General features: G+C 43.7%; 1 protein-coding gene across 1 annotated transcript; it reads right to left on the reverse strand.

The window, feature by feature from the left end:
• On the reverse strand, positions 1-27676 carry LOC122945430 (zona pellucida sperm-binding protein 2-like). The gene is given in 21 exon segments (XM_044304500.1): positions 1-123; positions 204-293; positions 11096-11189; positions 15782-15914; positions 16458-16647; positions 16714-16841; positions 17387-17424; positions 17426-17479; positions 18223-18227; positions 18732-18911; positions 18997-19117; positions 19202-19383; positions 19477-19573; positions 19648-19800; positions 19802-19819; positions 20318-20356; positions 22470-22613; positions 23692-23777; positions 23903-23989; positions 27443-27504; positions 27615-27676. Coding segments are annotated over 21 exon segments (2079 nt in total). The 3' UTR covers positions 1-7.

Below are 27676 nucleotides of genomic sequence, written 5' to 3' on the forward strand. Positions count from 1 at the left end.
TTTGAACTCAAGATTCTGGTTTGCATTTGAGGTTTATGAACACAGCAACTAAGGCAATCACAGCAACCAGGGCGAAGGCAGGTAGGACTCCAATGGTCACTTGCGTTATAACATCTTGCTCATCTAGACGAAAGGAAAAAAAAAAAAAGTTACCACTTGTTCTTATTTAGAAGGTTGGGACAGAGTACAGAGCAAGATCTTACCTTCAGAAGTCAGGGAGGCCTCAGAGGCCAACAGCAAGACGGGACCAGGAGGACTAGCCAAGGTTGAGTGTCTGTGCAGGAAGAGCTCATCTAAAGAAGAAATACTAGTCAGCATAGTTATACCCACTACCTCATGTCTTTAGATAAAAGGCAACTGCACTACATCTTGTTGCATTTGTCTGGTATTGCAGTTCAGGCCCACATGCCAAAACCTAGTATGGGCCCACTGTACATGTGTCAATCACTCCGTCCATGCAGAACATATGCAATGTCCCACATTTGACAATTTTGTTTAAAGCAGAAGAAATTTTGAATATAAAACCAATTTCAAAAAGTTGCATTTAGCCTCACTATCTGACTTGTGTTGAAAATAGTGGAACAGGTGCTTCAAATATATGCTGCACATTCTGACCCCCATAATTGTCAGTGTATTTACACCTGAAAACTAGCAAAATACAGATCATGTTCTGTTTCTCTTCTGTTACAAAGCTAGCTGCCTGAAGCCACCACTAGAGGGAGCTCAGCGAAAAGGAATTAAATACTGCTACCATGGAAGCTGTAATCTTTGCATTGAGCTCCTAGTGGCAGCTGTATGAAAATTCAGTCTTCACACAGGGAAGAGCAGAGCAAGTGTGGGCCCCATAGCAGTCACATGGTCTGCCTCTATTGTAGGTATACCACTGTCCATAGACTTAAATGTTATTAGCTGCAATACCACCTAGAGTACATGGACAACTGTGGCATTCCAGAGGTGTGGGGACAAGTTACATTTTCCTTTTCATGAATCCCCATGACAACATTCCATGAGAAATGACCCTCCAGCCAGGTAGGGACAGGAAGAGTAAAATTAGACACTCCTCCAGTTCCTTAGTGTCTTTCTGAGCCGAGAGTCTTATCACCAATTACTCAAACTAATACATTTTCAAAGTCTATACAACTTAGAATTCATAGGCAAATTGTAATTAACCAGTAAGCGTTATCCAGTTTTTCAATTTCATCCTCCACAACGGCATACCATGAGATATAAACAAACTTCTTTTAGTGTGGGACAATAGCCTGCAGTACTTTTCTGCCAAATGCCAAGTCCTAACCTGCACTGATATCTACTCTGTAGTGCGCTACAGATTTGTTCAATAGATGCATCCACCTTCTCAGCCCAAAAAGTTGCAACTGATCTGGTAGAATGTGCCTTAAAAATTAGGTTCTTTATTCAAAACTTGTAGGCCTCAAATTGGTGTTTAACAAGTCTGGCAATTGAACCTTTTGCCCCTTGTTTGTCTCTTGAAACAAATTGATTTCCTTAAGGAAATCAAAGTGGTCGCCAGGTATTTGAGGACCACATGTTTCACAACAGGAGAATTAAATTTTGCTTCCCCTAAAGATTTTGGATGTTTGCAGAAAAGGGACAGATTTCCTCCGGTCTGAAAACTCATAGTCTACCAAAGTAGTATTGAAACCAAAACAAATCTTGTGGAACATTTTTTTCAGTGTTTCCCAGACCATCTTTAGAGCCTGAATATCACTCTACTTGTAATAGCAACTAGTAGTTTTAAGAGTAAGAAACTAAGAAATTACAGAGTGGTTCAAATGGAGACCGAGTCCCAACACCAGGTTGATGTCCCAGGGAGGTACAAAGGGTCCAAGAGTGGAGTGCAACTTATCTGCTCCTTTAAGGAACCCAACTACCCATGGGTGGTCTGCAATCTTTATATCAATAACTGGACCAATATGCCAAAAGGTCACATTTCAGCACTAAGATCAAAGACTTTAAGTCCTGATTTTAGAAACCCCAATACCACCAAAAAAAATCTTGGGACAATTTAGATTCACCAGGAGCAGAACCTCCAAACTTTAGATTTTTGGGGAAGTAGCTTCCTTCCTACTAGCCACCATAATGTTATAGTATCTGAAAGACTTTTAGATCTTAATGTTACCCTTTCAGATTCCATGCCACTAAGGTGTAGAGTTTTTGCATAGGGATATAAGACTGGTCCCTGGCTTAGGAGCTCTGTCCACCAAGGAAGGACCCAAGGACTGAGAATTGATAAAGATTTTAAAGATACCACAATTTCTTTGGTGATTAGGGGGCTATTAGACATTAGCCCTCTTGCCAAATTTTTTTGCACTCTTGAACTAGTGGAAGAGGGAATGCATATGAGGGGAGAATTCCACTTCTGGTTAAGTGCATCCACACCAGCATTCCCTTGTTAGGATTCAGGAGGAAGGGGGGGGACGACACCACACCTTAGATCTGTTTGCTTCCTCAAAAAACTGCTATCTGGGAGTGACAGATCCCTGTGCAGACTACTCCCCTGACTGGAGTTAAACTCTGCTCAGATAGTCAGCCGTTACATTTAGATGTTTAAATGGTCCTTCAAGTGAACTGCTGACAAAGATCTCAGGTAATTCTCTACCCAGGAAAATAATTTGATGTCATTTAGCCCAGGATCACACTTTGTTCCTCCCTGTAGATTATGGTATCCTACTAGAGTGTTGTCTGATTGCATTTGTACATCTTTCCCTGGTAGCTCCGATCACCCTTTTAGCTCTTTCCAAACTGGCAGAAGTTCTTTGGTCTGAGGAAGATTTCAATTACTTACCGGTAATTGGTTTTTCCTCTAGCCCCCACAGCGGCACGACAGGAGGATACCCCGCCTCCCCAGGGACAGGAAACAACGTGGAGATCTTTAAATACTCCCCTCCCCTTACCTGCTCCAGTAAATAACCGAGAAAACTCTGGAATGGATGCAACAAAATTAATCTTTATGTATTATTGAGAATTAGACAAGGATACTCTCCAAGAAAGACAAAATTTTCCTTCCTTCATCTTTTTTTTTTTTAAATAAAAGTTAGAATAATCATTGGGAGGGAAATTCCCCGTGCCGCTGTGGGGGCTAGAGGAAAAACCAATTACCGGTAAGTAATCGAAATCTTTCCAAACACCTCCACAGCGGCACGACAGGAGGAATAACATAGGAATCCCATATGGGGGGGGGGGGGGGACAACAGCAGATAACACTCTGTGAGCAAATGATAATTCCCTGTTCTTCAACACATCTAACTGATAATGTCTAAAGAAAGTAGAAGGTGACGACCAGGTGGCTGCCTGGCAAATTTGTTCTAACGGAACCTCCGCTGATTCAGCCCAAGAGGCTGCTACAGATCGGGTTGAATGGGCTTTTAAGCCTGCCGGGGGAGGAACCTCCCTTAAGTCATAAGCCAAGATTGTCGATCTAATCCATCGACTAACGGATGCTTTGCTTGCCGCGTTTCCCTTATTTGGGCCTGCAAACTGAACAAATAGTCTGTCCGTCTTCCTGAGATCTTCTGTAGCCTTTAGGTAGGTAAGAACGGCTCTTCTTACATCCAGGTTATGGAAGCGTCTTTGTTCCTGACTGCCTGATGGGGATCCAAAGGAAGGGAGGGACACTTCCTGAAGACAGTGGAACTTAGAGACCACCTTGGGTAAAAAAAAAAAAAAAAAAAAAAAAAAGAGGGAGAATGTCTCAGTACTATCCTATCATCCTTGGACAGGTACGGGGGCCTGCACGAGAAAGCCTGTATCTCCCCCACCCTCCTAGCCGAGGTGATGGCTATTAAGAAAACTGTTTTAAAGGTAAGCATCTTTAGAGATATTTCAGATAAGGGCTCAAAAGGGTTGTCTGATAAGGCTGCTAGGACTAGATTTAAGTCCCAAGGAGGGACAGTGGACCTCACTATTGGCTGTTTTCTCCGAGCTCCTTTCACAAATCTCTTAACAAGGTCTATGTCTGCTAATTTTATATCAAGTAAGGCACTCGAAGGCTGATATATGGACCTTTATAGTGCTTACTCTTAGCCCCTTCTGAAGACCTGACTGGAGGAATTCTAGGACCTTAGTGACTATAAGGGGACCTCTGGTATCCCCCCTTGTAAATCTTCTGAAAGACTGCCAGATCCTGTCATAGATCCTCGAAGTCACCTTTTTGCGACTAAAAAGAATTGTGGAAATTACCGCATCCGAGAGGCCCTTTCCTTTTAATATTTCCCGCTCAGTCTCCATGCTGTCAACTGAAGTTGTGTTGTCTTGGGATGCCACACTGGGCCCTGGTGAAGGAGATCCAGGATGTTTGGTAGATGCCACACGTCTCCTGCTGACATCCTCACTAGGAGAGAGGAACCATGACCTCTTGGGCCAGTAAGGAGCAATCAGGATCAGATTGTGGTTCTCCTGAAGTACCTTTTGCAGCACCTTGGGGATTAACGCAAAGGGAGGGAAGGCATACAGGTTTACTCTTGGCCATGGGTGGGAGAGAGAGTCCACTATAAGAGGGTGATCTGAATAAGCCAGAGAGCCGAACTTCTCTACTTGTCTGTTTTGACGCGTGGCAAACAGATCTATTTCTGGAAGGAACCATGTTTGTGCTATCCGATGGAATATCCTTGGGTTTAAGGACCATTCCCCTTCTTTCAAGACATCTCTGCTGAGAAAATCCACCACTGTATTGTCTTCTCCCCTTATGTGAACTGCCGATATTGATAGTATGTTTCTTTCCGCCCACTGGAAAAATCTCTCTTGAGACCCTCGCCAAGGATGGGCTTCTTGTGCCCCCTTGTCTGTTCAGATAGGCCACCGCTGTGGTGTCTGAGAGTATTCTCACTTCTTTCCCATGGACTTCTGAGTGAAGGGCCTTCAAGGCCTCCCATACTGCCCTTAACTCCTTCAGGTTGGAAGAGGCTAGGATCTGATTTTCTTGCCAGCCCCCTTGTATTACGGACCTGTCTGAAAAGGCCCCCCAACCGTTCTTGCTGGCGTCTGTAGTGATAGTGACTACATCTGTTTGCTGCCACGGGACACCTGTGTTTAGGTTTTGGTTGATCAACCACCAATTTACGGAGTCTTACATATTGAGGGACTCTTACTCTCCGTTCTAGAGAAGCTTTGCTCTTGTCCCATTCCCTGAGCATGAAAGCCTGGAGGGTTCTTGAGTGAGCCTGAGCCCACTTTACTGCTGGGATAGCTGAGGACATTAGACCCAAGATTTTCATTATTGACCTGATTGTCACTCCTGATCTGCTGCGGAACAGCGTAAATTCCTGCTTGATAGTCTGGACTTTTTCCTGTGGGAGGAAGGTCCTCATGAGGCCTGAATCCAGCAGCATTCCTAAAAAGATCTTCCTTTTTTCGGGCTGGAGGTCTGACTTTTCTATGTTTATTAGCCACCCCAGGTCTGTTAGGCTCTGCTTCACTATTTCTATCTGTTCTAATAGGAGACTTTTTGATGCAGCGGCTATAGTCGTCTAAGTACGGCACAACTAATATGCCCCTTAGATGAAGATCTGCTATCACCTCTGCCATCACTTTGGAGAAGACTCTTGGTGCTGACGTAATGCCGAAGGGGAGGACCTGGAATTGATAATGGAGTACCACCGAACCCCGCTGTACTGAAAATCTTAGGAATTTCTGATGCTCTCTGCAGATTGGAATGTGGTAGTACGCATCGGTAAGGTCTAGGGTTGCCATAAAGGTGTTTCTCTGTAACAGACTTAGTGGATTTTATGCTCTCCATCTTGAACCGTTTGTAGAGTAGATGTTGGTTCAGTCCCTTTAGGTTTATAATGGCTCTGCATGAGCCGTTCGGTTTTTTGACTAAAAATAAGGGGGAATAACCTGTTCCCTGTTCTGCTAGGGGAACTGACGCTATGGCTTTTTGTAAAAGGATTTTTACCTGATCTAGTATTAGAGCTTGGACTGGACCGGCTTTTTTGGTGATGTGGAACACCTCCTGGGGAAGAGTGGAAAACTCCAACTTTAGGCCTGATGAGACTACGTCCAAAACCCATGGGGAATTGGAGATATTCTCCCAGGCTGGAAGGAAGTACTTCAGCCTTCCTCCTACCCTGCATCTGGCGTCATTGCTTTGATGACCTTTGGGAGGAGTCAGAGGGGTTGAATAAAAACCCTCGACCTCTTCCCGAACGCCACCGGGGGGAAAAATCCCTTCTCTTTTGGTCCTGTCTGCCCCTAGATGTGGGAAAAAAACGTCTGACGAAAATTCTTTTGTTCCGAAGGAAACCCCTTCTTTCTGTCTGGCTTTATCAAGGATGTCGTCCAGTACTGATCCAAACACCCTATCACCTTTGCAGGGGATGCCGCAGAGTTTGTTTTTGGATGCCGCATCACCTGACCAGGACGTAAGCCATACTGCCCTTCTGGTAGAGTTTGAGAGGGCCGCTGACCTGGCTGCTAACATAGAGTCAACCGAAGCATCGGCCAAAAATTTTGCCGCCTGTTTAAGAACTGGAAGAGAAGCTAAAATATCCTCTCTAGGGGTTCCTGATACTAGGTGCTCCTCCAGCTGGTTTAACCAGATAGACATGGACCTGGCTGTATATGTAGCGGCTACGCTAGGTCTAAGGATGGACATGGAAGCCTCCCAAGATTTTTTTTTAGTAGGGCCTCGCTTCTCTTATCCATTGGGTCTTTTAAGAGACCTAAATCCTCAAAGGGTAAGGCTGACCTTTTTGTAATCTTTGCTACAGGGGCATCCACCTTAGGACATTTGTCCCAAGAGGACGTATCTTCCTCAGCAAAGGGATATTTTCTTTTTAGGACCCTAGATACGCTTGGTCTCTTTTCCACATTAGTCCACTCCTTATTAATTAACTTTGTAATATTAGAGTGGAGGGGGAACACCCTCTTCCTTTTTTCTCCTAAGCCCTTAAACATTAAATCTTGTATAGTTTTGGACTGTTTAGACTCCTCTAGGTTTAGAGTTGCCCTAATGGTCTTTAATAATACTTCGGTCTCCTCAATGGAACAAAGAGGCTTCCAGGACTCATCTTGAGAGGAAAGAGGTTCAGACTCTGAGAGTTCCCCTTCATCAAGATCCACTTCCTGATATTCCGCCTCTAAAGTCGCAGGCATCTCAGCCATAGAAGTAGAAGGCTTCTGGGACGTAGCAGCTAGTCTTTGATCCACAGCGCTGCTTACTTCATCCTTAATAATATTTCTAATATTATCCAATAAGGACAGAGACTCTTCTGCCACAATCTTTTCCAAACACTTGGTACAAAGGTTTTTTTTTTTATACCCTGACAGTAGGGCCTTTTTGCAAATGGAACACTTTTTGACACGCTGGGCCTCAGATTTCTGAATTTCCCTGACCTATATTAGATATAAGTCAGAAAATTTGTTTAATAAAAAAAGGGGGGCTGCCTAGTCTGTAGAAAGGGAGAGGTACAGTCCCTTATCCAGTGCAGAAGGTCAGAAAACCTAAACCCCACAGTGAATCACAGGCAATATACATTCCTCATTTCCCTCCAGAGGAGGGTAGCTTACCGGGCTGCCGGTCTTGGAAGGATCCGAGGGTCTGCGCATTGCGTCCTCTCCTGATGCCGACATGCTGCAGGCTGTTCTTAGGACACCGCCGATTCGATGTTTTTTGAAATCTGCGCAGGGAAGTGACGTCTAACTCCCGCGCTTGTGAGCTCCTGCTCACGTGACCCGCAATCCTGTGGCTTCCTTCTCGCGATATCAGTGAGGAAGCGCTGCCCGGGGCTGCCTCCACCGGAGGACTTGTGCCTGGGAGACAGGGAGAACCGCACCGCAGTCCCGCGATCCTGCTCCCCTAACGACCTGCCGGCGATCCTGCTGATGGGTGAAAGAAATCCCACCAGCGAAGAGAACTCCACGTCTTGCTCCCAGAGGGACAGGAAACAACTGGAGCAGGTAAGGGGAGGGGAGTATTTAAAGATCTCCACGTTGTTTCCTGTCCCTGGGGAGGCGGGGTATCCTCCTGTCGTGCCGCTGTGGGGGTGTTTGGACAAATCCATCACGCAGAACTGAACACTGTCCCTGTACAGAGTTGCAGGCAAGGCACACCCCAGCCCCAATGACTTGTGTCTGTAGTTAGTTACCAAGTCCTTGAAGCTCCAGGGAACCCCTTTATGCAGATTAGCTTGAGCCACCAGGCTGTTGATTCTTACCAGCTGGAGTAATATATATATATATATATATATATATATATATATATATATATATATATATATATATATATATATATAAAAATTGTTTTCCCAAGGTGTTCTGGTCCTTGTCCCAGCTCTCCAGTAACAACTTGTGAGTCACCTGAGAATGGAACTGGGCCCATTTGATCACAGGAATACAGGCAGTCCGGGATCCTAGTAGAAACATGGCTTCCCTGACCAAGCAGGAAAGATACCTTGGACACTAACCTTTTACCTGTTGGGTAGGGCATGGACTAGACTTCTCCCAGTTTATCAACTATCCTAGCTGATACAGTATAAGGGTGTTTGGAACCGCGCTGCTCGGGGCTATGTGGTCCGTTTCGCCAGTAGATATAGCAGGGCACCCGCGTCTCTCCTCTTCACCTAAAGGGGATCCAATCCTTCACAGACCGCCTCCTCTACAAGGTCAAGAAGATTTCGCAAAATAATGAAGTACCCTCCGTTATGTTGGTTTTAAAAGGTTTTATTATACTCACAAGAGTTCACAGAAAACAGGCATAAAACACAAAAGAACCGTCACGTTCCTGCCCGACCCGGGTTTCGCTCACTAGCTTCCTCAGGGGCGACAACTCTGACATACATTGCCTTCTAAAGATGCCAAGCTCCCCATTAGCAGGTTGTCTATATGGACTTTGATGACAGCCTCCTCAAGTGATCGACCAAGAACACTGGAATAGTACCCCGTTTCTATTTGGTGTTGTGGTATACAAACAATTGCATTTAGATGTAAGAGTTCTGAAAGGTCTTTCAAACTTTAATTGATGCGATTTAAAAAATATTTAAAGGAGGCAGTGATTAAAAGAAATGCCATAGCCTACTTTTAGGATCTTCAACATCCACGGATTTGATGTAATGTTTTTCCCAATTTCCCTGAAAAAAAACAACCTTTTCCAACCTTGCTTTTGGCATCATTGTTTAGAGGGTTCTGCATTTTTGGGGTTCAACAATAAGCCTCTATTGTTTGTTTCTGGACTTTTAAATAAAAAAAAAAAAAAGGAAGTTTCCTTTCCTGCATTTACAAAAAGGAAATTTCCATTTCCTCTAATGGGAAGCATTTCCTTGTATCAGAAGCTTTCAAGGATTTTCTCTAGATCCTGGCCAAATATCACACTGTGAAAGGGAGCATTAAAAATTTTAGTCACTGGCCCAAGATGTTAACTGAAACAGTGAGCAGTTGATGATGGTCACTTACGGATTCTGCAGTCGCGTCAGAAAATCTACTGCCTTATGCTACATGCACACATTTAACGGATGCTTCTCACTGATGTGAGAAACTGTAAACAGACCTATTCAATTGTATGGAGCAACCTGTAAGTGAAAAAGACAAGCTAGAACATGTTCTATTGGTCTGTTTTTCTGCTAATGATAAAAAAAAAGCAAAAAAATAAAAAAGCCATGTGAATAACCCCATAGACTACTATTGGGTCTTAAAATGGATGTGGGATGGCCGTTAAATGTCTGTTTATCACGGTCATGTGCAAGTAGCCTTAAGGAACAAAGGCTCATGCACACCATTGCCCAGCCCACATCATGGATGCAGACCCATTGTGGTCCCCAATGCACGGAACTGCCGACAATCATTTTTCAAAGATCTTAGAGGTTGCAGCAAGATTAGGATTAAATAATGCAGCTGCCAAATACCAAGATCTTTTAAGGCAGGCATCCACCTTTCATTCATGGGATCCTTTAAGGACCCCACGTCTTCAAAGGGTAGAGCTTTACTATTTTTTTTTTTACCAACTTGGTCAAAGATCCATCTTAGGGCACAGAGTTAGTAACATTTCATCTTCCTCACTAAACTGAAGTCTACGTTTAATGGTTCTGGGAATTAAATGTTTCCTGTCAAGTACTTTCCATTCTTTTAATTAAAGCATGTACATTTGTAGACAGGGAACAATTTCTGTTACAATCCACTAAACATTTCATCTTGAACTGATCTATGAATTCTCATCTCATAGTGGTTCCAATTCCCTTAATTAGCTACTTAGTACCTTCCAAAGGAGAATTTTAAAAAATGCTTTTAAATTCAGAATCAGATCGACAATTCATCTGAATGAGCAGTATCAGCCTCAGAATCGAAATCTGAGGAAGAGAAGTCAGAGCTAGCAATTCTTTACTCACTAGAATAAGAAGGAGTGGATTCAAAGTACAACTGGAAAGTGCTGAATGTATCTGCTTCATAACCTCCCTCAATTCTTTCTTCAGGGAAGGAGCAATATCCTTAATATTCCCAGTAAATTTTAGGAATAACTTTCTTAAGAGGATTTAGGTAATTTAGCACACTTTCTAAAGTTAGAAGTCGCCTTTGTTTTGTGTGAGCCTTCTATCACCACACATACAGGGAGAGGGGGAAAAATAGCCTTAATCAGTGCTCCTTAAATAGCTCTGGGGCGCAGAGCGTGGCCACAGGAGGAAGCCACAGCAGGCAACCATATGTCTAGGCTCCAAGGCACCTTCAGACATATCCCTGCCAGATCTGGACCCATGTGTTAGCAGGGGGGGGGGGTAATGTACCTTAACTGGAGGGGCTGTGGGCTCTCTGCTGTCTCACTCAAGGTGTGTGCGCCAATCAGACCTTGATCCTGCCATGGACCAGGGCAGGAACTCCACAGGTACTCTATAGAGGCTAGGGCTGCATCCATGTGGAACAGGCTTCCCACTTAGGTCTGCCTACCCCTGAGTGGTCTTGCAGCATTGCCATGAGACTACCTCTCCCCACCTGGAAGGAACAGGAAGACACAAGAGAACTGAGGGTCTAATTTTTTTCTTCCTGTCTCTACCTAGTTGGAGAAGAGTCATCGCCCTGAATGTATGCTGTCTGAGGATGAAATGGAAAACAAATCTTTACCAGTCCTAGATAGGCCAAATATATAAGCACTTACCCCTTCTTTTTCTGGATGGGGGACAACTCTTTGAACAGAGTGACGAGTCTGGGGAAGTGATGTCACATATAATGGCATGGCAGTGGAAGTAGACCTTAAAAGCAAAAAAGACTAGTCAGGAAATCAGTATGAAATAAAGAACTCATGCCAGTGCACTCACCAGGGAAGGTTAAACACAAAGGCCTACATCTAGTACAAGTGCACCTACATGTTACAAGCTACAATTGTGCAGGTTGGCACACTAAAGGGGGGGGGGGGGGAGAAAAAAAAAAAAAAAAAAAAAAAGTACCTAGTTCAGGGGTGGCTTAAAGCGTGTGGGCTAAGCTAACATTGTGCACCACAATCCTGGCTCAAGACTATTGCAAACTAAGCCAGCCAATAGTTGGTAGAAAGTTAGACAAAGTGACTAGCCATGTGCCATCCTACAGCCTGAGCCACTGATCCATTTAGTACATGTTTAGACAGTCTGCCCCCTATGAGCACAGACTCTTCTGATTTTCAAGAAGACCTGATTTTTTGACACTGCCCTAATGATTCTTAAAGTGTCTTCCAGGATTACTATGATTTAACATATGCTCTTGTAGTTGCTTACCTAATTACATTCTCCCCGTGTAATCCAAATCACTCTATTTAGCACTTTGTTCCTGTATCCAACCAAACCCACGACTCACTTCAAGCTCCTCTTCCAACACCCAGCTAGTTTATTGCTCCTCCCATCCAGCTGGTTACAGACAGTCCCCTATTACTGCTGCTGGTATGACACTCCCATGGACAGGGGAAATAAGCTGCATGGTTATGTGACCACAGCCCAGAATGTTAAATACAAGAAACACATTAAAAATTTCTAAAGGTCAGTAACTTTTTAATGTGGACACAAACTAGGAAATCCTTCAGGGTCCCTTCTCAACCATATTTCTAGGTCCACAGTTTTCTGGACCAGGTGAGGACCCATTCATTTTAATAGGGCTGCAAGAGCTGCGGACAGCACACTGCCATCAGCGCCCGTAGTTGTGGTCCCACAAAAATAGAAATGCCTATTGTCTGCAATTGCAGACAATATGACATGGTATTATGGTCCTTAAAATGCAGAACGCACACAACTGGTACCTGCAAATTGCAGGCTGCAAAACTTAGTTTGTGTGGATATACAGGTCCTTCTAAAAAAATTAGCATATTGTGATAAAGTTCATTTTCTGTAATGCACTGATAAACATTAGACTTTCATATATTTTAGATTCATTACACACCAACTGAAGTAGTTCAAGCCTTTTATTGTTTTAATATTGATGATTTTGGCATACAGCTCATGAAAACCCAAAATTCCTATCTAAAAAAATTTGCATATCATGAAAAGGTTCTCTAAACGAGCTATTAACCTAATCATCTGAATCAACTAATTAACTCTAAACACCTGCAAAAGATTCCTGAGGCTTTTAAAAACTCCCAGCCTGGTTCATTACTCAAAACCGCTATCATGGGTAAGACTGCCGACCTGACTGCTGTCCAGAAGGCCATCATTGACACCCTCAAGCAAGAGGGTAAGACACAGAAAGAAATTTCTGAACGAATAGGCTGTTCCCAGAGTGCTGTATCAAGGCACCTCAGTGGGAAGGAAAAAGTGTGGCAGAAAACCCTGCACAACGAGAAGAGGTGACCGGACCCTGAGGAAGATTGTGGAGAAGGACCGATTCCAGACCTTGGGGGACCTGCGGAAGCAGTGGACTGAGTCTGGAGTAGAAACATCCAGAGCCACCGTGTACAGGAAATGGGCTACAGGTGCCGCATTCCCCAGGTCAAGCCACTTTTGAACCAGAAACAGCAGCAGAAGCGCCTGACCTGGGCTACAGAGAAGCAGCACTGGACTGTTGCATGTCATTCGGAAATCAAGGTGCCAGAGTCTGGAGGAAGACTGGGGAGAGGGAAATGCCAAAATGCCTGAAGTCCAGTGTCAAGTACCCACAGTCAGTGATGGTCTGGGGTGCCATGTCAGCTGCTGGTGTTGGTCCACTGTGTTTTATCAAGGGCAGGGTCAATGCAGCTAGCCATCAGGAGATTTGAGCACTTCATGCTTCCATCTGATGAAAAGCTTTATGGAGATGAAGATTTCATTTTTCAGCACGACCTGGCACCTGCTCAGTGCCAAAACCACTGGTAAATGGTTTACTGACCATGGTATTACTGTGCTCAATTGGCCTGCCAACTCTCCTGACCTGAACCCCATAGAGAATCTGTGGGATATTGGGAAGAGAAAGTTGAGAGACGCAAGACCCAACACTCTGGATGAGCTTAAGGCCGCTATCGAAGCATCCTGGGCCTCCATAACACCTCAGCAGTGCCACAGGCTGATTGCCTCCATGCCACGCCGCATTGAAGCAGTCATTTCTGCAAAAGGATTCCCGACCAAGTATTGAGTGCATAACTGAACATCATTATTTGAAGGTTGACTTTTTTGTATTAAAAACACCTTTTATTGGTCGGATGAAATATGCTAATTTTTTGAGATAGGAAATTTGGGTTTTCATGAGCTGTATGCCAAAATGATCAATATTAAAACAATAAAAAGCTTGAACTACTTCAGTTGGTGTGTAATGAATCTAAAATATATGAAAGTCTAATGTTTATCAGTACATTACAGAAAATAATGAACTTTATCACAATATGCTAATTTTTTGAGAAGGACCTGTACTCTAGAAGACCAAAAAAAAAAAAAAAAAAGTTTGTGACAAATGACAGATTCACTAATCCTGTAGACATGTACACCAGCTGTTTAGACCTACAGAGTTCAGTGACTCAGGCTGGATGAATATGGTGCATGGCTAGACACTGACCAACTTTATACCAACTGTTGGCTGAGCTAGTCTGACAGTTATGCCAAGATTGTGGCACATCTTAGGCCATGCACCTTCCCTGCCAAATCAGGTATTTCCTAGCAACCCACACCCACCTAGTGACAGGCACAGGATGTCCTCAAACAGTTGCACCAGACAGGTTACAACATCTAACATTAAGCCAGTGAGTTTCAGATTCAAACCTAGCCCTTCACATTTTACTCAGCTATTGGAACCTGAAAGACGTGGTTCAAGGTTAGAGCACAGTCAGTTGCATGAATGTTTGAGACTCAGGTTTCTTCCACCTGCACTAGATACAATCACATTAAGGCCTCATGCACACGACAGTGTGTTGTTTCGGTGTCCGCCTGGGCCTGGCCATGCGGAGCCAAGCGGATCCATCCTGAATTACAATGCAAGTCAATGGGGACGGATCCGTTTGATGTTGACACAATATGGTGCAATTGCAAACGGATCTGTCCCCCATTGACTTAATGTAAAGTCAGGAGTCCCTTTTATACCATCGGATTGGGGTTTTCTCCAATCCAATGGTATATTTTAACTTGAAGTGTCCCCATCACCATGGGAACGCCTCTATGTTAGAATATACTGTCGGATATGAGTTACATCGTGAAACTCAGATCCGACAGTATATTCTAACACAGGAGTTCCCATGGTGATGGGGTTGCTTCAGGTTAGAATATACAAAAAAACCTGTACATGACTGCCCCTGCTGCCCCCCCCCCCCTGTAGTTAACTCGTTGGTGGCCAGTGGGCCCTCTCCCCTCCCTTTCCTAATTAAAATCTAGCCCGCCCCCCCCCCCCCCCCCCATTATTGGTGGCAGTGGAGTGTACCGATCGGAGTCCGTTTAAATCGATGGGGCTCTGATCGGTAACCATGGCAACCGGGACGCTACTGCAGTCCCAGTTGCCATGGTTACTTAGCAATTTGTAGAAGCATGATACTTACCTGCGAGCTGCGATGTCTGTCCGGGAGCTCCTCCTACTGGTAAGTGACAGGTCTGTGCGGTGCATGGCCTAATGATGTCACTTACCAGTAGGAGGAGCTCCCGGCCGGACAGACATCGCAGCCAAGTATGATGCTTCTACAAATTGCTAAGTAGCGTCCTGGTTGCCATGGTTACCGATCGGAGCCCCAGCGATTAAACTGGGGCTCCGATAGGTACGCTCCACTGCCACCAATGATAGATTTTAATTAGGAAGGGGAGGGAGGGGGAGAGGGCCCACTGGCCACCAATGAGTTAACTAGAGGGGAGGGAGGGGGGCTGGCCACCAACGAGTTAGCTACAGGGAAGGGAGGGGGGCCCACTGGCTACCAATGAGTTAACTACAGGGGGGGGGGGGGTCTGCCCCCTGCTGCCTGGCAGCAGCTGCCAGGCAGCAGGGGCAGTCATGTACACAGTTCTTTTAGTATAGTCTAACCTGAAGCGTCCCCATCACTATGGGAATGCCTCTGTTAGATCCGACAGAATATTCTGAGTTTTCATGATGTGAAAACTCAGCTCTGAAAAAGCTTTTATGCAGACGGATCTTCGGATCCGTCTGTATAATAGTAACCTACGGCCACGGATCATGGACGCCAATCTTGTGTGCATCAGTGTTCTTTCACGGACCCATTGACTTGAATGGGTCTGTGAACCGTTGTCCGGATGCAAAACTGCATTTTCCAATTTTTCCATGGACCCATTGAAAGTCAATGGGTCCGCGAAAAAAAAACGGCACAACGGCCACGGATGCACACAATGGTCATGTGCATGAGGCCTAATACTTTATATTAGGACCAAAGCCAAGTGGCATTTTTGAACATACAAGGTAGTCATCAGCAAGCAATACTCACAAAGTTGGTTGATAGTTGACCACCCTGCATAAAAGCAAAGGCTTTCACTTCAAAACGTTTGCGATATGTAGCTAGTGGCACATTATTAACAGGATGAAACACTGTAAGATAGCTATCATGACTCTCTTGGCAGCTATGAGAAAATAAAAACAGCATTATCCAGGGTAGTTGGAGATTCATGCACCTTTCCTTAGCCCCCCACCCCAATCCATTTAGCCAAGCCAAGCTCAGTAATAGAAAGCCACTTTAGTTGTGGTGGTTTCATAATCAACGGTGGCAGAACACTGCTTTGTCAACTAGTGTAGTTCTTAGAAGAAAACCAGAGCTTATTGCCTACATCTTTGGCCACTTTCACATAGCTGTATTTTCAAGCCAAAACTAGAAATGGGTCCACGTCTTCCTATCCTAGTTATTCCTTAGCAGGTTCTACTCCCAATTTTGACCTACAGTTACTAATACAAAACACTAACCAAATTATTAAAAGTAAATAAAATCTTTGCTTCAGGGTAGGTTCCGGTATTCAGTTCCAGCAGAGGAACAAGCTACTGAAGTCACCATATCCAGATGCCCAAATGAAAATGCCTGCTTTCTGCCAGAAAATAGCCACTTTAGTGGTGCTGTGAACCTACCCTTCTCCAGTCTACAAACCCGAATTGTAGAATGTCCAAGTACATACCCGTCAACTACAACATTCCACTGGGGTAAAGCTTCTGGGTCTCGTGACATTGTTGCCCAGCAGTCATCTAAAACCAGTTCAATGTTTGGATCGTTGCGATTTAAAACCTGCACTTCTAAGTAGATCGGATCACGCAAGGTCTTCAGAATTGGATACTGATCATCACGGTAGGGTGTCTGGTAAGAGATATCTGAAAGAAGTGTTAGCATGAAGGGCATGTAAAGGAATGAAGATACGCACCTTTTTAATACCATACCTGGGTAGACACTCATCACAATTAAGAGAGGGCCATCATTTCTGGAAGACACTGGTGGTGGTGGTGTGACCACACTTGCATTAATTGGTTTAGAGTCCGAGCCATTATAGAAACACCGGATTGTCTCTCTGTAAAGAACAGAGAAACAGTAATACTGTATGTATACAAAAGGCAGTAGTGCCAGCTTCAACACAAGTTACCGATTCCTCAAGGCCCCTTTACACTGCTCAGTTCAGCAGACGATCAAGGAAGATTCACCCCCCCCCCCCCCCCCCCCAAAAAAAATTGCCTGCTTGTCAGTGAATGAGACCACTGTATTTACATACAGCAATCCCCCTACAGTTTAGGGGATAACTATTGGATTGGTGAGGGTCTGACCTCTGGGACCCCCACAGATCATGATAACAGGGGCCTGTAGTGCTCTATTCATTTCTATGGGAGTTCCAGAGATAGTTGAGCACTATACTCTGGAACACTGGTATATAATAGGGCAGCCACATGCATGTGTGACCAGCCACTCCATTATCTTCAGGGGGCTTGTTGTGATCACTGGTGGGTAACAGATCAGTGGAGGTCCAACTGCTAATGGTTATCCCCATCTTATGGATAGAGGACAACTTAACTAAAATACCCCAAAAAGGTCAGTAAGAACCTTAATTTACGTGTACAATACCTTAGTTCACTATCTCTTGAGATATCCCTTCGTGGTAGATTCCTTCCAGAGGGCACTGACTTCATTTTCATAAAGTAATTTTCCACCTACATTCTGAAGTATAGTGTTATTCTAACTACACAGGATATCAAAGCACACATGCTATACAATTAGACCACAGACAATAGGTCTTAGTCTAAAACATGGTATGGGGAGCAGTGAAATGAATGAAGTCATCTGCTGTACTGCATTTTAAAGAGGAACTGTCACCATAAAATGCAGAGCAATCTGCAAGCGGCATGTTCTAGAGCAGAAGGAGCTGAGCAAACCAATAAGGTTGTGGGAAAATATGCAACAAGTTGTAATTTTATGCAATCAAGTCTGCTTTTTGGCTCAAGATGGCCCATTAGGCATCAGATAGAAGTCAGTGTACAGATATGGTTTGTCTTAGGGACTGAAAGCTGGGTACAACTGAACTCAGTTTTGCTGAATCTTCCCACAAAGATGCACAATTTGCTCAACTCCTTCTGCTCTAGGATGTGTAGCTGGTAAGCAGCAGGTTCTCTTTAAGAAAAGCTCACTTATTGGGGGTCATTTACCAAGTACTGGCATTTTATGCCATCCCCTGTGCTACCCTAGTCATAAATAAGCTGCATCCTCTGCCAGTCCATGCAACTAGCTTAGTCTACTCCAGCCCCTGAGGGTGGCATAAAAGTTGCATGCATCTCAATTTAGGTGCACAGAAGTTTAAGTCACAAAACGGCGTGACTACACCAAAACCTGGAATAGGGAGCCATAAATGACCCACCTTCAAGTCCAGGAAACTTCATGAGACATCTGCATTTCCTGGACTGAACACTTCCTCTGCCCTGAACTCACAGCATCATGCTGTGTTCCTGTCTGACCATGGGTCTGCTGAGCTGTACTCCTGGTATTATGCAATTACTGATCAGTAGACCCACAGCCACAGTTCTGAAGTGGTGATTTCAGGGTATAGGAGCAAATGTTCAATCCTGGAAATACAACAGTCAATTTCCTGGACAGAGATTGGCCATTAGGAGATTCATACTGAAGATATGGCATGGCCAGGTACTATTTAATTCAGGTCCCATTTGCAAGCCTCCTGGTTTTCCTAAATGAAGTGCGGCAGTCTGAGCAGTGGTCATGCACAATGAGTTCCATACAAATCTAGAACTACCCTCCCAAGTGTCAGTACAGGAAGGGCTAGGGTTCCAAGTGCATTTCGCTTTGTACAGAACCCAGTATGGGATGACAGACAACTACTAAGTGTTTTCTTAGGCAGTGGGACAATTTTAAGTCTCCAATTCAAGACACATTACACAGAAGTAATAAAACAGGAGCTTACTTTTTCCAGTAGTGCCACATGTATTTAGAGCAAATTTAAAATAAATTCTGTTACTAGTCTTTTCTTGTGGCTGGCAACTGCGATCTCTTACAGTGACGGTATTTAAATCCAAGTTAGGTTTGGTGAGCGTCGCTAGGACTTCAAACATCATAAACCCATCTGGCGTGCACTTGAAGTTAACTGGTCAAGAAACATTGTTAGTTTAAAGGTTTAGATAATAGTCCAGAACAGCTTGGGAAGAAAATAAAAGAAACACATCACTTACTGGTAGGACTTTGAAGGCCACACTGAAGATTTAAGTTCATTGGTACAGTCAGTTCATCAATAAGGAACACCAGTGTGAGAGATTGCAGATAGTAAGACTGCTGGTTAGGAGCAGTAACAACCTGTGTGGAAGCAGCATCACATAGCATGTATAATAGTCAAGTAAGTGTCACTATCAGCACCAGTCTTGCATTGTTGTCCCATACCTGCAGTTTAGCTAGTTCAAAGCTCAGCTGGACACCACTTCCCATGTCTAGTGTTATCCCTTCTTCTTGAAGTGCATATGTAGTCAATTCCACCAGTTTATTGCCAATTTTAATATTCTGGAGAATGCCACCAAAATTAGGTATTGATAGAGTCATGTGGGTTTTATTGCATGCAGGAGGTCCTAGGTCAAACAAATTTTTGTTTAGCCCTACAGAAATCCAAAAGCTCATACCCTTTTGAGGGATTCAAGGCCTAAAGTGTAGGCAGCCCTTACCTGTAGCACAGATCAGTTTCACATCAACTCTAATCTTTGGGTTTTGCCTTTCCTGGATCAGTGCAATGTTCCCACTGTAAAACTTCTGTCCTTGTGACTAAGGATTAAGAACAGTCAGAAAGAATTTTGTACTTCTGTTCCCATCAAGGTCCCTGGTAGGATTAGACTTACAGTGAGTTCTTTAATTCCAAAGGCCTTTACATTGACACGGATAGTCAGGGAAGTGTCATTACTAGTTAGGTCATATCCAAGTCTCTTGGCAGTTGGCAAATTGAGTTTGACAAGCGTGCCATCATCAATTCCAATGGTCCATGTGGATGCAGGCAGGTGGTGGTCTGACTATCTACAGGAGCAAGAAGAAAAATTCAGACCTGTCCCAAATTCTTTTACGATTCACTACTGATTTTGGCAACTGTCAGGAAACCCAATGTTGTGGCCATACCCTAAGGCTACATCCACATGGGAGGGTCTGATTTTGTGCTAGAGCTCTGCAGTGGCAGAAGTTACACCAACTGGAGAATTTTTTGTTGAGGGCAAAATCTGTAGCCATTACAATATGAATCTGTGATCAAGGGCGAATTCTGCAACACAAGTTGACATTAAAGAGGCCGTCACCAGGATCAACCCAATTGAACCAAGCATACTGCCTGGTAGGGTCCATCATGCCGTTTCTGAAGCATGTGGATGGCTTCTGAAAATCTTACCACATTGCTGCCACTGTATATTTTCTACATGCAGTTCAATAGTATGTAGATGTACATCAAGAGTGAGTACAGCATTAGACAAGTTACAACTGTGTTTTACTTGTCCATATTTACCCACTGAAAGTCACAAATCCTACCTCCTCGTCAAAGCCAGACAGCTTCCTTGATATTGTAGCCTAGAACAAAATAAGATTTGACAATCATCTTTCTACCAGTTTAAACACAGGTTTATACCCCTAGTGACCAGGCCCTTTTTTACAAATGGGCACTCCACAACTTTCACGGTTTATTGCTTGGTCATGCAACTTGGCACCCAAATGAATTTTACCTCCTTTTCTTCTCACAAATACAACTTTATTTTGGTGGTATTTGATTGCTGTAGATAGTTTTTCTGATAAAAAAAAATGCAATTTTCTCAAAAATAGTGTATTTAACTTTTTCTGGTAAAATTGTTCAAATATTACTACATTTCTATACAAGTTTGTGTCAGAATTTATTGTGCTACACGTCTTTGATAAAAAAAAAAATAAGTGTATATTTATTGGTTTGCGCAAAACTTAGTGTTTACAAACTATGGTACAAAAATGAATTTCTGCATTTTGAAGCCGCTCTGACTTTCTGAGCACCTGTCATGTTTGAGGTGCTAGAATGCCAGGATAGTATAAATACCCCCCAAATGACCCCATTTTAGAAAGAATACACCCCAAAGTATTTGGAGGGGCATGGTGAGTTCATGTACGATTTAACTTTTTTTTTCACAAGTTAGCAGAAAATGCCACTTTGAAGAAAAAAAAAAAAAAGTTTCCATTTCTGCTAACTTCTGGCAAAAAAATATAAAAAAATCTTCCATGGACTCACTATGCCCCTCAGTGAATACCTTGGGTGTCTACTTTCCGAAGTGTGGTCATTTGTGGGGTGTGTTTACTGTTCTGGCATTTTGGGCGGGGTTAAATTGTGAGCAACCCTGTAAAGCCTAAAGGTTATCGTTGGACTTGACACTTTTTTGCAGCCTAGGTGCGTAAAGGGGCCAAATGTGTTGTCGCCGTACTCAGGAGAAGTAGGGAAATGTGTTTTGGGGTGTATTTTTACATATACCCATGCTGGGTGAGAAATCTGTAAATTGACAACTTTCCTTTTTTTATACAAGGTTGTCAATTTACAGATTTCTCACCCAGCATGGGTATATGTAAAAATACACGCCAAAACACATTGCCCTACTTCTCCTGAATACAGCGATACCACATGTGTGACTTTTGCAGCCTAGGTGGGCAAAGGGGCCCAAATTACAATGAGTACCTTTACGATTTCACAGGGCATTTTTACACATTTGGATTCCAAACTACTTCATGCTTTAGGGCCCCTAAAATGCCAGGGCAGTATAAATTCCCCACAAGTGACCCCATTTTGGAAAGAAGACACCCCAAGGTATTCCGTGAGGGGTATGGCGAGTTCAATGTAAGATTTTTTGTCACAAGTTAGTGGAATGAGACTTTGTAAGAAAAAAAAAAACAAAGATTTCTGCTAACTTGTGCCCACTGCGGTGGGGCGGACTGAACGCAAGTGTGGGCACAAGATCAGGCGAACAATGTTTTTTGTAGAGCCTAAGGTGCCCTAATGTACTGATATAGATCTGATTGCGATTAGTCTTGATCACTTACAGATACTATATAGTACTAGTGCTGATTAACGACAGCGATGCTAATCAGTGACTGCGGTGGGCGCTAACTAACAAGTAGCTAAGTAACTGGTGGTGATAAGGGACCCTTACAGGGGGGGGGGGGGGGTGTAGAGTGTGTGGTGCTACTTACAAAATAGCATCTGATATACCCATTTGATTGGCCCTTTTAAATATCTACAGCCTGCCAGCCAATGACCAGCACTGGCAGGCTGTAAAACTTTAATACTGCACAATCCTGTGAGCGCACGTTCACAGGAAATATCAGGTCTCACGAGATTATGCCCATAGGCGTCACTGAGACCACTGCCGTCCGGACGCCTATTGGTGTTAACGTGACGGCAAGCGGTTAATGCAACTGCCAACATCATTTTATTTCTTTCCATGGGGCTCAGGAGTTGGGATATCCAAGTTCTGGTCAAATAAAGCATGACCAGCCAGGACCTCCACTTCTAAAGAAAATTAGATCTTAATTGGGAAGGGGGGGGTGAAGGCATCAGAGCTTCTTTACTTGAGCAACTACTCCATTTTTTCTTTTGCACCAGTTTTCAAAGATCTCCAAAAGTGCCACTCAATATATGGACTTTGTGCTATAATCAAATAGATCAGTTTACTTCCATGTATTCCGGAGTACACCGTATAACTGGTTCCATGTATTCAGAGTCAGAGTCAGCTTGTTCATCTTTGCAAGATATTTGGAAGACCACATTATTCTCCAGTGAATCCCTCAAGGAAAGATGTGCAACCCGTCTTCCAGTCTGAAAGAAAACAGATTAATAAAGCTTCCTTTTGAAGGCACAGCACTCAACTGAAAGGACAATGACTTGTTAACCAGAGGAGCGGAACAGGCCTACTTTGAGTACTGCAATTATGAACTTTTACTCTAGTTTCTGCTCCTTACATGCCCAGGAGGCAGAGTTTCATTGACAAGCTGTCTGCAATGAATTGCTTTACAACCCCTCCCCTAAGGGTACTTAGGGACGCTCAGCTCCCTGGGCACTTAGAGGGCCCACCCATCTAATACATTGAGGTATATCACTAGGTTATGTTCCAATGTCTGATTGGTATGGGTCCCACTCTGGGACTTGCACCTCTCTAGAATGGAGTCTAATGTGAAGGAGAGCAGACTATGCCCCTCCATTTATTTCTACAGGACAGCAGAAAATAGCCAAGTGCGCCACTCACCTATTCTCAGGTCTCCCATAGAATTAAATAAATAGAGAGTGGCTGTGCATGTGCAGACTACTCCTTCACTTTGAATGCTCTGTTGTGGTGTATGTCCCACTTAGGATTGCACTGGGTATCAAAAGCTTGATACCGGGATTTGCCGTTTTCCGATACTAGGCTGTGCTAGTGCATAGTCTAGTATATTTTAGAGAACATGGTGCGCGCTGTCCTCAGCCCACACCATGTTCTCATTAGCCAACAGTGGAGAGAGAGAGAGAGTCACTCCCCACTGATGTGGCCATCACTGCCACCAATGAAAAGATTAAGGGGAGGGCTGTGAAGCTGCCACCAATGAATAAAATACTGAGGGGTGTGGGCTCTGTTGGCATAATTAACCCGTAAATACAAATGTAGGCAGCAGGTGCATCACACAGCCGGCACCTGGTCTCAATGACAGGGAATAGCAATCCCACCAAACAGCCCCTCAGTGCCATGATCAACCACTGATAAAGGGTCTGTTGATTTCCATCAGAGCACAGGATTGAGACATTATGGTGCAGCACGCTTCATTATTCTGTCCTGCTTTCAACAAATCTGCAACAGAGGCCCCTAATGGAGCTTTACGTGGCAACAGCAAAGACGTACGCGCCAGTATAATGACAGTAGTACCTCATGATTGATACATTTCTCAGGTATAGTCAGCAAACTGCCTTCAGGAAGGATCTGACAGGCATCCACTTCAAATCCAGATGAATCTGTCCGGCAAAATAGGTTAAGGATAGGTTAGTGTCTACAAAATCCAACTCCTACCATAGCACAGTATGATGATGCAAGAATCTTTCCTTCAACTGGTTATCACCTATAATGCACAGCTACCTACCTACAACATGAAGACCCCGCCATGTACGCCAAGGAACATCTTTAGGTTTCTTTATTTGGATCTCACTGTCCAGACAAAAAGTAGATCCTAGAACAAAAGTTTGGAAAGTATTTTTTTTTATATAAGCACTTCCAGCTGCTCACATGGAAAGTAACAATTATCCAATTTGTCTAGTTTTGTAGTTTTATGACAAAAGGTCTGAGATAAGTGGATCATAAGCTGTCCCACCAATTGGCCAAAGCAGAAACAGCACAAGTGTTGAACTCTGGACCAAGGTCCTCCTGAGACCTTCTTCCATCTATTAACTGATAATATATCAATATGGTATCAATCTTCTATTACCCAACATATGCATCTTCAATCCACGGACAACCATTTATACAAATGTGTATCATGCAAAATCTAGAAAGAACCCTAGTAAATTTTACCAGCCCTAGATGAGAAGTGTGGGCAGGGTTTACTCAACCCAAGTGGTGAACCATCAGGTTTTTGCTTAAAGTGGCTTAAAAGGGTGCAATAAAAAATAGCTTACTTGCAGTGTAACTTTAGATAGTTTTGAAGCGCACATGCAACTGGTTAAGCCAATCACAAGGCTTGTATCTGTTCAACTGTATTAAAGCAGGGGCGGACTGGGAACTTAAAGCGGCCATGGAAACCTAAAAGTGGCCCCATGTTGTAGGAGTCCAAATTGACAGAAGGTGGGGGCAACACAACTAGGCAGGGCCAGCAATACTGTAGTGCAGCACAAAACCCCTCCCCTGCAGAACCAAATACCAAAGTGCAGCACAAAATACCACCACCCTGGCTGCAGTATTCAAGTGCATCACTGTCCTGATGACAACAATGCAGTTGAATTCAGGAGGGCACCTGTGGCCGCAGGCCAGGTGAAGCAGCGTCTGATACTCCTACATTAATGTTGACAGCATCAGATTATGTACTTGGACGGGGGCTGTGATAAGGGCTCAGATGGCCCCCTGGGCATCAGTCCACCAGGAAGCTTCCCTGTAGGGTTCAGGCCACCCCTGGTAATAAGCCATATTCATAAAGCACAGAAACTTACTGTGAGCTCTGAGGCATAGATTTATATGATTTGGTTCAGGATTTAAAGTAAGAGTTAAATCCCAACAGGATTCTAAGGAGAGAGTCCTGATCACACTGCCCACAGAAATACTGTTACAGGGGGTGCTGTCAATTACACTGTGGGCAGCATATTCAGGACTCACAGGGGAGAGATGCACTGAGGAATTATGAGCGGAAAAATCTGCAGCATATTAGGCGACGACCACACGGTGTGGTCACGTTGCGGTTGCACTGCAGTCAAGTACTGTATGGCAGTACAAGCTACAGCTGGCTACTGTTTTAATAAGGATGATGCGGTTTAGTTGGTCTGCATCACTAATGGTCACACACCATTAATAATGCAGACCAGACTAAACAGTAAAGTCCCAGGTGGTTTAATTAGTGTCCACTGTGACCTGTACGGCCACATAGCACTGCAACATGACCACGCCGCATGGCCATACCCTTACAGTACCAGTAAAGTAAGTGAGATTTTACCAAATCCACAGCAGGAGATAGGCCTTCGGCTACTGTCACATCTATGCTTTCCGCTACTGAGATCCATCACAGGATCTCAACGGGGGAAAAGCTTCCGTTTGGTCCCCATTCATTGTCAATGGGGACAAAACAAAACATTCCATTCTGTGGTATCGCCTTCCCCCATTGACTTACAATGGTTTTAGAGCGATACGTCATAGCAATTTTAGAGATAATACAATAACGGATGCATGTGGTTGTATTATCAGAACAGGAGTTTCTGCTGATCCATGACAATCCAGCAAAATAGCCCATTTGGATTTTTTAAAAACCAATTGTTAAGTTTAACTTAAGACTTATGCGATTTATGTAGGTACGCTTTTTTGCACCTGTATTTGTTACAAAAACAGTCTAATTTCTACTCCCTGGCTGGCAGTTTTCTTTAGTGATGAAGTGTAGCACTTTCCTGCAGACATACAACTTTTTAATGTGCAAATAAATTAGACCAGTCTAAGTGAATATAAACCTGTCTAACAAACCACCAGGAGGTCAGACTAATACACCAAGTCCAATTTAACAGCTGAATCAAATAAGCTAGTCTAATTTTGAATCTAAAAAAAGGGTGAATAAATGTGCCCCTTCAATTTAATGCATTGTTCACAATGGGAGCATGATGTGGACCAAACCCCTATTGTGTTTGTGGGTCTTAAAAAAATAAATAAAATAAACCCTGACAGACAAGCATCTGTGTTCTGTCAGTGGTTTTAGAGGGAAGTGTGCTCAGAGCTGAGCAGTGTCCATGGAATGTAGAGGGCAATAACAGACGGAATCCCCATGGATGTTACACAAACAAGGACCTAAACCGTTATTTTAAACCCACAGCGCATTTCCTCACACTGCAGATTTTACCCTTTAGAATGCACAAGGTGAAATCTACAGAAAAAGCTGCAACAAATCCTCATGTAACTCAGCCACATGCAACAATGTCCTGCCCAGGGCCATCTTTAACATAAGGCAAAAGGGGCAGCTGCCCCAGGCCCAGTGGCAGTGGCATACCGCCAATATAGGCAGGCCACACCATTGCTATGAGGCCTAGAGAGCATGGAAGGCCTCACCCCCTATGTCTACTCTGCCCAAGACAGAATGTAGATCCATTGCAAAATGGACAATAGGACATACTCTATATTTTTTGCAGGGCTATGGAACTTACAGATAGCACAGTGTGCGGTCCACATTGCAAGACAAAACATTTGATAACCCCCTTCCCCTAAGGCTGTGTTATGTCCAGGTTCAACACTGAACCCAGACAACCCATTTCAGGGCATTGCCACTTTTTTACAGAAAACTCATTTTGACAGCCGCATGCGGTCCGCAAAAAAGCAGATCTATTTTTTTTTTTGCAGATTAACTGCAGACCTATTCACTTCTATGGGGCCCTTTTTCTGTTCTATGGCTCTTCAAAAGAAATAAGACATGTCCTATAGTTTTAAGTGAAAATCAGGACATGGTCCCATTGAAGTCTATGAGTCATCAAAATGCAGCTGAACTGTCTAAAAAAAAATTTTTGTTGACAGCATACGGCCATCTGAAGGAGCTCTAGTACAGAACCAACTGAGTAGATGAAACTTTCAGAGTTTCTAAAATCTGCAGTGTGCAAGCAACACATGAAATATCAGTGCAGAAACAGCAATGTAAGAATACGAGGGAAAATACAAAAGGCCTCATGCACACAATCGTTGTTTTGGTGCATGTCCTATTCTTGTCCATTTTGCAGACAATAGGCATTTCTACAATGGGCCACCCATTCCATAAAATTGCAGAAGACACACAAGCGGCTTTTGTTTTTTTGCAGATCCACAAAAAAAAAAAAAAAAAAAAAACACACAGAACAGTCATGTGCATGAGGTCTAAACTACACTGTTGTGTGCATGTGCCCTAAGGGTTAGCTTGTACAAACCACATCCCCCTACAGCAAATGCAACAATCTAAAAAGACATTACTAACCTGGGAAATCCTTCACCTGCACAGCATCAGACAAGACAACCCAAAGACACACAAGTAAAAACCTGGAGAAGGAAAGGAAAAAAAATAAAAATCATGAGACTGAACTAAATCCTATAAAATACAGTTACTACAACTATCCCTCAACACGGTGGTTATGACAACATATTGCTACCTCATCACAAAAGGTTTTCTCCAAAACATGGGCACAGCAGTGCCTGTACCACAGAGCCCCAT

This window comes from Bufo gargarizans, chromosome 8 (genome assembly GCF_014858855.1).
Source record: "Bufo gargarizans isolate SCDJY-AF-19 chromosome 8, ASM1485885v1, whole genome shotgun sequence".
Lineage (NCBI taxonomy): Eukaryota > Metazoa > Chordata > Amphibia > Anura > Bufonidae > Bufo > Bufo gargarizans.